This window comes from Vigna radiata, chromosome 3, assembly GCF_000741045.1.
Source record: "Vigna radiata var. radiata cultivar VC1973A chromosome 3, Vradiata_ver6, whole genome shotgun sequence".
Lineage (NCBI taxonomy): Eukaryota > Viridiplantae > Streptophyta > Magnoliopsida > Fabales > Fabaceae > Vigna > Vigna radiata.
Window position 1 is genome coordinate 2,173,606 of NC_028353.1, and position 11,071 is coordinate 2,184,676.

At 30.8% G+C, this 11,071-nt stretch overlaps 2 protein-coding genes across 2 annotated transcripts; both read right to left on the bottom strand.

Moving 5' to 3' along the window:
* Window positions 1–1,137: 1,137 nt before the first annotated feature.
* LOC106757400 lies at window positions 1,138–2,150 on the bottom strand. Its single transcript, XM_014640066.2, has 2 exons — window positions 1,828–2,150; window positions 1,138–1,748 (listed from the first exon to the last, which is right to left on the bottom strand). Exons 1-2 carry the CDS (start codon window positions 1,950–1,952, stop codon window positions 1,424–1,426), a joined length of 450 nt encoding a protein of 149 aa, XP_014495552.1. The 5' UTR covers window positions 1,953–2,150; the 3' UTR covers window positions 1,138–1,423.
* Window positions 2,151–3,833: 1,683 nt separating this feature from the next.
* Window positions 3,834–6,330, bottom strand: LOC106756723 (TOM1-like protein 2). Its single transcript, XM_014639269.2, has 3 exons — window positions 5,687–6,330; window positions 4,657–4,935; window positions 3,834–4,524 (listed from the first exon to the last, which is right to left on the bottom strand). Exons 1-3 carry the CDS (start codon window positions 6,170–6,172, stop codon window positions 4,084–4,086), a joined length of 1,206 nt encoding a protein of 401 aa, XP_014494755.1. The 5' UTR covers window positions 6,173–6,330; the 3' UTR covers window positions 3,834–4,083.
* Window positions 6,331–11,071: the final 4,741 nt, after the last annotated feature.

The following is an 11,071-nucleotide window of genomic DNA, read 5'->3' on the forward strand; positions in this document are numbered from 1 at the left end:
ACGATTGCCGGTGCAAGAGGCATGGTGCAGGGATCTGGAGACTGTATAGGTACTGTATAGGTATGGGACTATACAGTTGAAAGATAGCTTAAAGGAATTGATTTGGCTACCTATATCACCAAAATGCATTTGTTTTTCGATAGCTTAACCCATAAGAACTCTATGGTTAAGCGTGTTTAGTCTGGAGAAATTCTGAGAGACACACTGGAAAACCTCGTGATGATGTCATTTAGTAATAATATTTTTTAAAGAAATAAGTAATTAATTGGGAAGTGTGTACTTATTGGGTGAAAAAAAATTTAAAAGTTGATGAATTGGTGTAATGTTAATTTAAAATTGAAAAAATATTTAATTTATTATTAAAAATTTATTTAAACCAGATGTCCTCGTTGGGAGAGATGGGAACAATTATGAATAGTTTAAGTGTTGTTATCACCTCTCCATTTATATATATATATATATATATATATATATATATATATATATATATATATATATATATATATTTCTTCAATTATTCTTCTTCTATTGTTATTCTTTCTAATTAAGAGTTAACTATGTTTTTTGTTTCTAAATTATCACGATTTTAGTTTTAGTTTTTTTTTTTTTCAAAACATTGATTACTTTTATCCTTCCCTTTGTAGAAATTCCTAGATTTAGTTCTATGATGCCAACGTTTTAAATTTTTTATTATATTGCTAGTGGTGTGTCACATGGTGAATATACCTACCTATACATTAAACATTCAACTTAAAAAATGAATTTGGTGATAAGTAGTTTTGTTAACGTTTAAAAGGAAGTTTAAATTAAGGTTCATTGTTGAAATCGGAATTGAGAGCTCATGAGATGTGAGTTTCCTCTTTCAATCAATAAAACAAAATTTGTTATGGAATTCTTCTTCAATAAAATCACGATTTACCATTCGAAGAAACTATAATTTCTGGAGTTGGTCTTCGAGAAGATAAGAGTTTCATTTTTTTCGTTTTTGTGGGAATAGAAGTTTTCTTGTTCCTGTTGTAATATTGGGATATATGTTTAGGTTTGTGGATTTTCAAATGGGGTTCGATGTGACTTTAGATAATATGGGGAAGTTCGAAAATAATAGGGAACTACAACACATTGGTGGAGAGATGCATGTACTTAAAAGAATCATTCATAATCGATGGTCGTACTTCAAAGGATTGAAAATAGTTGAAGACTTCAAATATTGGTTTGGAAACCTACATTGTAACATCAAGTCACATAGTAGTGATTCCGATAAAATCGCATAAGACCGATAACAAAAAGGGTAAAGCGAGTGGACCTTACCCTATTATAACGCTAACCTAAACATGATAATCAATCATCATGAATGTATAATTAATATAGTAATACCAGAGGAAATTTTTATATATGATAAAGTAGAATAGGATTAGATTAGGTTTTAGGAGCAAGCCTGGTTAGCCAACAAGAAGCTATTGGCTTGAGATGCAGCTGCAGCTTGGGACACCAACGCCTTTATGACCAAAGTCTTAACCTGCCAGGGTTTGTAAGGAAAACCCTCCCTCGCATACGAGTTAAGCAACGCTGCGGTTCCCTCCTTCACCAACCCTCCGAACGCGTTACTCTCCTCGTCGTTCCTCGCCGCGGCTTCTATCAATGTCAGATCCGATCTGTAGTGTTCGTACACCCGAGACCCGAACACATTTGACACCGTCGACGTCTCCGGAACCATCCTCGGCCACGCCTCCCTCCTCCCGCTCCAGAACCTGACAAGAAATCGGTACACCGTTATCGCGTTTTTTTCATTTCATTACATTGTTAACAGAACGGAACGGAGTTTCTTACTGCGCGGTGCATCTTCCTCTGCTGCGAGTGTAGAGGAAGCCGGGAATACGATGCGTCTCTGTGGATGCTGCTAAAGATAGGATTAGGAGAAGACAAAAGAGAAGTGTGGTGCAGAGTGAAGCCATTCTTGTCTTCTACTGTTTTTCAGCTCTCATCTGTCGTTAAGTTTATCAGTGGTGAGAGATGTGAGGAGTGAGATTTCTTTAGGGATTGGCTTATGCTTGTTGGAACGTTACACTGGCACTGTAGACTCTGTTTTCGAGTAACACGTGAAGACCTGCACAAAGTTACCCCTGTTCACCATTCTTATTCTTCTTCAAATAAATTTGAATCTTCTTCTTTTCTTTTATATTATATGTATTTTATATTTTCGAGAACATTAATGGAAGATTGTGACCAACTAAATTCATTCACTTTAGAAGAAACTCTAAATTTACTTAAACTTACCTATCCCCTTTCCTTCAAATTCAACTTTACAAAAACACAAACCTTTATTGGTATAAGGAATGGTGCAAATAAATTGGCGGTGCTTAATGTACTATTTTTTTTTTAAAAAAAAAACTAATTTCAAAATTGATGAGATTTGTTGTATTATTATCATTGTTATTATTTATTGATGAACTGTTATTGTTATTATTTTATTTTTCATGCATTTTTAGTTAATGTTTTATGTTGAAAAATAAGAAAATCAGAAGAAATTCACACCCTACAAACACGTGCTTCATTTAATCATGGAAGTGAAGTCTGAGCCTAATATTGGTTGCATACATTTAGTTTCATGACAAACAAAAATATCAGGAAAAAACAGAAAGACAAAGCTCCTTAAACAACAGCAAAAATCTCATTCACCAACCCAAATGCTTTGTCATCGAGCTGCTTTTCGGATTCACGTTTCTATTACGATAATGTAGCAGCGTTTCTATTACTGACGGTCTTGCCACAACACAGATTGAAGTGCTTGATAGAAACAAAATTTCAATTTAATAGAAATCAGTTGTGTAAGGCATGGAAAACCTACAAACTTATCACGTGAACAACACTTTATTCTGTGATTGCAACAAATGAATCCACCAAACAGAACACCTTATTCAAATACTAAATTAATAACACCGTCGAATTCCAGAAATATTGGAATCAAACTTTAACAATCAAATGAATGTCCCTTCCAAGTAGAAATTTAAAAATAAAAATCATCAGCTTTCCGCTGAATTTTAGAAAAACCTCTCACACAAAATATAAACTTTCATTTCAAAAGGAGTGTAAACTTTCATTTACAATTAACAACTCTTGCACCTTATAAGGCCTACTCTCTATATATTTACAAGGCATGAGTATCAGGTATGGATCCATCCTTTCTTTTACTGCTGTAAACACTCATAATTGGCTATAGAGTACTGCTGACATGCTGCAAAATCCTTGCATAGAATGGTCAGGAAAAGTTTCCTTCATCTCTCTGTTGAAGCGTTAGTACTTAGTTTGGTACCACGAACTCAACTTCTAGTGAAAAGGACAAACTCGCAAGACCAAGAATGACAGACTAATTTCTATACCAGTTAGTCAAGGTACAATGAAAATAAGCACTGTGGTAAAGGAAGACATCTACCGAGTACTATCAGAAAAGCAATTCAAATTTAGCCCTATATAAAGTATGAAACTAAACAAACATATATACACACTCCCTCGTTAGGGATATATAATAACATTCTAGGTTAATGGGCCCTATCTTGCCCCCATTGCTAAGAAGTAAGAAATAGGATTCACTGCTGATAATAATTTTGCACTTTTTTATTTCTAAGGACACTTCATCTTATGTAGTGCTAATTCTTTACAGCTTGCAAGTGACAAAACCCAAATGAATAATACATTCTGCTTAATAATTTCAAATTTTCAACTCTCAAACGACTAATAACTAGTCTATGATCATGCAACTTCCAAAATTCGCTGCTATACGTTCCAAAGAAAAATGCATTTTTAGAAATGTGCCCAATTAAAATCAAAGTGTCGAATTAAATGAAGATACACAGATACACCATTAATTAATATGAAGCGAATAAAAATGTGCAACTACATTAACATTATGAACTAAACTGATCTCACAAGGATTAAATATCAACAATCCTCGGGATGAAACTCCTGCCAATTACATATCTGGGCAACGTAAATCACCCTCACAGATGGAAGGACTACAGCTTATTACAAGATATGAACAAAGACAACAACGAAATGCTAGAAGATTCATGCCAATAATGCTTTTCCTCATACGGTATCTCGCTTGAAGCTAGATTCACCAATCTTTTCCGTTGAGTCCTTAACTATTTTAGTTTCAGCAAGACCATTCCCCTCGACCTCAGTTGCATTGACTTCAAGAGTGTTCGATTTTTGGGGCACCTTTCGATCCAGATTCTGATCAGCTTCAGATTCTTCCGAATCATCAATTTCAAACCTTGCAGGTACTTCATTGGGATTTTGAATAGCTTCCGCGTCATGCTTGGCGGGTTCAGCATTTTGAGGATGTGGTGTCCCAGAAATTTGAGCAGCTTCTAACTTCTCATAGTTGGAAATTACCTGCTGAAGCTCATCATTGAGATATAAAGCCTCAAAAAGCGTTGCTTCATCATCTGTAGTGCTTTCCACAATCCCCTTGATGATAGAGAGTGATTGCTTACACTTACCCAACAAGCTGACAGTTAAATCTTCCTGCGGGCAATTATCTATCAGTAAATGAATAGCAGTGGGGAGTGCAGAACTCTCATCAGCTCAATTAATAAAAATATACAAATATCAATTCATTATTTTGGTAATGTTGCCTTTTATTTTGGTAATGTTTACCTTCAAAGGTTTTGGGTCAGCCTCAGAACTCAATATGCTAGAAAGCAACTCGAGACTATTCCGAGCAACCACTAGATGCTCTTTCGTCTCCTCCACTGATATTTGTTGGTAATTAGAAGAGAAAGCCGCCGGATCATCCATATCTAGTTCAGCATCAGGAATTGGGTATCTTTCAGGGGGATCTACAGGATATTGATGTGCATATGACTCTGAGGCATACGGAATAGATGGTGAATTTCCTCCCGCCATGTCAAGTGGACCATCCCTCCCTTTCAATCTCTGCAATCAACCAGAGAGGATGTAGAATTCAAATTAATGTGAGAGTGAAGGAAACGGAAGTGTATATCACAGAAAAATTGTGAAATAGAAAACATTTGATTAAAAGCGTATAAAATAAGTGAAAATATGAAACTCAATACAGTTTCGCGTATCAAAATCAGTAGTCCGTTGAAGACAAAATTCCCACTTTCACTCGGGTATTTTTTAAGCATCATACACTTTTCCAAGCAATGTCTAGAAGCTACATACAGAAATAAAAATCAAGTACCAAAAACAAATAAGGAAAAAGACAAAACATAATAGAGAGAGGAAATCAAATGAAACAAGACATCCCGTTATGGCCGTTTTTGCTCGAACAATCAAAAGACGTGCCAACGAAAAAACAATAAAAGTAAAGAAATCACACCCACGCTCCCCCTTAAATTTTGTTTAAAAAATACTATATCGCGTATCTAAGAAGGGAGATTGTTGTAAGTGATATATACAATCACAAGAAAGTTCAAGACATCAGTGCAATTTACTCATAAAAATCAAGAAAACCATGGGACAGTCTCCGTGTCGATATATTTGAGTGGCTTTCAGAAACCAATTTGAAAGAGAGATTCTTCAATACATGATTATTATACAGTAGAGTTTATAATTCTTCAAGATTAGTCGTGTAACGTCAAAGCATAACTAAGATAAATAAGAATATTTCAGGAACGAAAGCGATGATTTATTTAACGGTGAAAAGAAAGAAAAAGGAACTGACCATATAAGTTTGACGAAAGACGGGAAGATAAGCAAGATCCTCGGAGTCGCCCCAGGCTCGAATCAACTGGAAAGCCCGACGTCGAGTGTTGTGGTGGGCCTGAGGGTTATCAATCAAGGCAACGAGGTCATCTAGAAGCTTCTCGGAAGCGATTTCGGAGAAGACCTTGTCGCAGTTCATGGCGCAGGCTTCCAAGAGGTCGAGGCTAAGAGTCTGAACAACAGGGCTCTTGTGGTTGATCTTCCTCTTGATGGCCTTAACGACCTCGGAGCCGTTAAATTGGTCGGCGTTGATCATGGCACATATCCTGAGATTGATGCCCCAATTAGGGTCCTCCATGGTTTCGAGCGTGGCCTCGTCGACCATCTTGGACTCCGGCGTGGGAGCCTGCAGCATCTCCTTGACCTTGCCGCTTACCATTCGCCCCATCTGGGCCCCACCGGTCTTCAGCCTCTCCCCCAGTTGCGCCAGCTTCAAGCGCTCCATCGATTAATTTTTCCCTTTTCTTGGATTGCGGATTTGAAGAGTGAAAAGATTAGGACGTTTGAGGATTATAAAGTACAGAAGAGACGAGAGAGAAAAGGAAGGGTGTGTGGTGTTCTCATTACAGTGATTGAAAGGGTTGAATTTGCTTCCACTGGGTCCTCCACATACTTTTTCAATCCCCTATACTCGGATTCCTGGGTTACATTAATTACTATTTACTTACCATCTAAATTAATTTTACATCATTAATCCATTTAAATTACTCAACTTAATTTTATTAGTCTCTACCATACAATACTTTAATAGCTAAATACTCTCTAATTACAATATTGATTTTAAAAATTATATTCACATCATCTTACAAAGTTAACAACACAAGTATATGATTTTCACGTCCTAATCATTGTCGTCTTGATTTTGTTACGCGTGGACCAGATATAGATAATACTTTCACCAAAATCATATAGTGGAAAATATTCTTTAATTTCTTTCGTAGGTGGCTTAGAGTTTTGTAAAATAAGCATGTAGTTATAATGTTTTTTTTATATATATAATCATATATTTAGTTTAGTTAATATATTTTAAATTGTCTTAAATAGTTGAAAATAATTATATTTATACATAATTAAAAAAAATATGTATACCAAATCGATATCTCGTTATCTAATATATAATATTTATATTTTTGAGAATGTCCTAAACTAAACTTTACATATGAATTTCTTATATATTATTTCAAATGATATTTTAGTGTCTTTGGATAAACTGTTTTTTTATTAATGACTGTAGAAAGAAAGGCTACTTAAAGGTAAAAAAAGAAATTATTAAATCGCTTTCACTGACTCACCGTGGATTGTGTCTAATTTTTAAATAATTTATATAGTTTTTCATTCATTTGTAAATAGTAATTATAAGATTAATGTTATATCCAACGTAGTTTAAAAAAAATGAAGGATATTTTAGTTAAACAACATTACACAAACAATAATTTTGTTTTGTTTCCTCAATTATACAAAGATGTAAATAGATTATTTTTGTAAGGTTGAAATTACGTAAACTTCTTTCATTATTTATTTTGTAGTGATAATTTTTCTTATGTTGTTCCATTCGTTTTTTTTTTTTTAAGAACGAGGTGAGAACAAGTTTCAATCATATTCATCTAATCAAAAAATTATTTTAATCTTCATACTCAAATCCAATGAGTATTTGTTTCATCTTCATTCTTATCAAATAATAGTATATACTTGTATCTATATTCACACTCACTTTCTATTATTTTAATATCAATTAATTAATTTTTATTAAATAGCAAAAAATTATGATAAAAGATATAATATTATCAAATATTAAATATCAAATATATAAAAAGAAGTTATAATTATAATTATATACATTTCATTCTAAAATATCAAATAAAATCTCATTAAAACCAAAACATTTATTAAATTTGCAAATGTTATAAACTTAATTGATAAAATTTAAACTTTTTTTTAAAAAATATAAAGATAAAACAAATATTCAAATTAAAAAATATTTTAAATGTCTCTTTATTCAATTTTTAAAATTCTAATAAAATTTCTTTTTTATACATTAATAAAAATTGTATTACATCACTTTATCAAAATCATATAAAAACAAAGATTAAACTAATTATAATTTAAATTTAACATAAATTTTTCAATTTTTTAATCTTCAATATATGTTGGATGGTTATAAAAAAGATTTATGAAAATCACATTAAAATATTATATTATAGCAAATAAAATTTATTCATACAATAATAAAAATTACAATGCATCATTTAATTAAAATCACACAAAAAACAAAAATTAAACTAATAATAATCGAAATTTAACATATATCTTTAACTTTTTTAACTTCAATATACATTATTGGATGATGATAAAATAATTCATGAAAATCATATTAAATTATTATACTATAGTAAATAAAATGTATTTATACAATTATAATGATAAAATTATACTTATGATAATGAATTAGAAAATAAAAATAATTATATAAAAAATATAAAATCAATATTTTGCATAATAAAAATAAACATTAAATAAAAATATTAAAAAATTATCATATATGAGTTTTGGTAAACCATTAAATGAAATCCAAAAAAATATTATAATTAAAAATATGATAAAAATTAAAAATACCTTAAAAATTTGAGAAAACTTTTCAAAACTGTTGAATAATAATGAAAATTGTTTTAGTGAGTTCTTCAAATGAAATAAAAAATAATAATTATCATCCAAGTTTGTTTTTTTACAAAATATGTTATAATTTTTTACATTTACTTAGTGTTATTTTTATTTTAGCCATGATATTATTATTGTTAATATTGTTTTGTTATTCCTTACGTTATTAATTGACTGTATATAGAAATTCTATATCCAGCCCTTTCTTCTTTTCCGTTAGTTTCACTTTCTTTATTCTATTTCTACTTTTAACCACCTACCAACTTTATCTTTTACGCATTGCATTTCTATTACTTACATCATGCAACCTAGTGCATTTAATCTCTTCTTTGACATTTTTTTAATTCGTTATGTAGCAGGTATATATACTTTATGCGATGACGTTAGTTTGTTCTATTAAACTTTATTTATATTTTCCACCTTTTAGAATTTTAAAATAAATGTTCATTGTTATATTTTACAATTTTAAATTTTATGTCATTTTAGTATATTTAAAAACAAATATTTATTTTTAAACTTTACAATTTTAAATTTGTGTTATATCAATAACTTTTAATAAAGTGTTTTACAAAATTAAAATTATAACTTTATTTGTAACTTTTATATTTAAAAATATTCAAATATATACAATATAAAATAATGGACACAAAAGGCAAAAACATGTCACGTGATATAAATTGAACAACAAATTTCCAAACTATCCCAAAAGTATAACTCTTTAATTATTAAGAAGCTTTACATAATTTGCAAGATACGGTAAAATATACATTTTCTTTTCTTTCAAGATTTTTACCTATCAAAAATTCGTATGTAATTTTGGTGCATGGTAACGGAAAGATTTTCAAAGGATAAGATTTGTATGTAATTGCTACAATCTATATGTAACAAAAACAAGTTTTATCTATCAAAGTTACATACAAATTGGAAAATTATTATTTAAAAAAGAAATTAAAATTTCAATTGATTAGTTGGAATCTTATATTTTCGAAACCTTTTTCCTCTAAGTCTTTTTATTTAACTCTCTTCACTCGTTTCTCTCATGCATCACAATAGCATATTCATTTTCTCTTCACTAATTCGAAACATCTACATTTTTACTCGAGAGCTCCTCCATTATCGAATCTCATCTTTCTCCTTCGTAAGTTTCATTTTCATTACAAATTCATTTTCTTCCTTCATTTTTTCGCCTTTTCCACCAAAGATCTTCATCGACCTAGGGTTTTCTCCATCTTATTTCCTTTTCCTTCAATTTAATCCATTTAAAAGCCTTTCTCACTAATTATTTTTGCTTTCCACCATTAAATCTTTGTTGTACACCGATTAATCGATTCAATCTCTCTTTTCAAGTGTTTAATCGGTCCGTAATCGAGTTCTTCCTCCTTTTAGGGTTTTCCACGAACAAACCCTACGTCCTAGGGTTTTAGTGTTTCCTTTCTCGTCAAGTCAGGCTTCAAACTCGTGTTATATCATTTTTCGCTCCGAAAATATAGAAATGTTTATATACCATATTGTCAATATTTACTATAAATCATTGGTTATGTATTTAAGTTTCTACCATTTAATTTAATTTGTGATGTGTCAGTTTTATTTATGACCATCAGTTTATTCCATTACATTAAAGATGAGATTTGATTTATGCAAGTGAGTTTTTGGAAACTTATGATATTGTTTTCTTCATTATAATACAGATTTCTAATGAAAAGGTTAAGCATGTTAAGATTTCCAAATTACAAAAGATGATTGAGGCTCTGAATCTTGAATTAGATGCACCTAAACTTGCAACAATTAATGAGTGCAACAAAAATTTAGTTTTGCAAAATCAATTGCAATTATCAGTAAAGGAAAAATCTTTTTCAAAAAAAGAGTTGGTTAGTAATGGATGAAGTGCAAAATTGCACCAAAAATTGTATATTTCAATCTTGTATCTCAGTTATCACCGTTAAGTTGTTTTTGTATAAATGTATATTGCACTTTAATTGTGTTAGTTATTTGAATTCACTTTTCTAAATAAATATTTTTGTGTATTTATTATATATTGCAGATATGTATTATTAATTCGAAAGTTCTCTTTATCTCTTATCAAATATATAAAACTTTTAGTTATCATATACAAATATGGGATTATTTAATTTTTATTAAGCTGTAAAGTTACATATGGATTTTTTTGTATGTAATATACGGATATTACATACATATTTTTGTATGAAATTACATACGTATTTATCCGTATATAATTACATACAGATAAATCCGTATGTAACTTAGCTACGACTATATTACATATGGATTTTTGTCCGTATGTAATTGTATATAACACATCATTACATACGGATTTTTGAGGTTACATACGGACTTTGGTCGTGTGATGTTTATTCATTTATAATGATATGATGTGTGATGTATACTTGAGAATTATTAGAAGCAATCTAAGGAGGAATTGATGGTGATGTCGTCAGTGTGTGCTTTAAAATGTGGGAATTTTGAAAGTAGATATCTTGATATATCACCAACCATTCAATTCACATAGAGATGAATGGGGTGGGGAAGAGAATGAAGGATTAACTTCGTGAGTAGTAGGGTGATAACCCCGTGTTTATGATTCGATAAAGTATAAATACTATTACGAGTACACACTTATATTAAATACATATGTTGAAGCTTGTATCCAGATAATTGAGTCTAAAGTCAA

Bases quoted from the DNA above. Each gene is read 5' to 3' on its own strand.
- LOC106756723 (XM_014639269.2), bottom strand. From the start codon at position 6,172: ATGGAGCGCTTGAAGCTGGCGCAACTGGGGGAGAGGCTGAAGACCGGT. The intron at 4,936-5,686 runs GTCAGTTCCTTT...GGTTGATTGCAG, and splicing joins TCTTTCGTCAAACTTATATG to AGATTGAAAGGGAGGGATGG. The intron at 4,525-4,656 runs GTAAACATTACC...AATTGCCCGCAG, and splicing joins CTGACCCAAAACCTTTGAAG to GAAGATTTAACTGTCAGCTT.
- LOC106757400 (XM_014640066.2), bottom strand. From the start codon at position 1,952: ATGGCTTCACTCTGCACCACACTTCTCTTTTGTCTTCTCCTAATCCTA. The intron at 1,749-1,827 runs GTAAGAAACTCC...ATTTCTTGTCAG, and splicing joins AGAGGAAGATGCACCGCGCA to GTTCTGGAGCGGGAGGAGGG.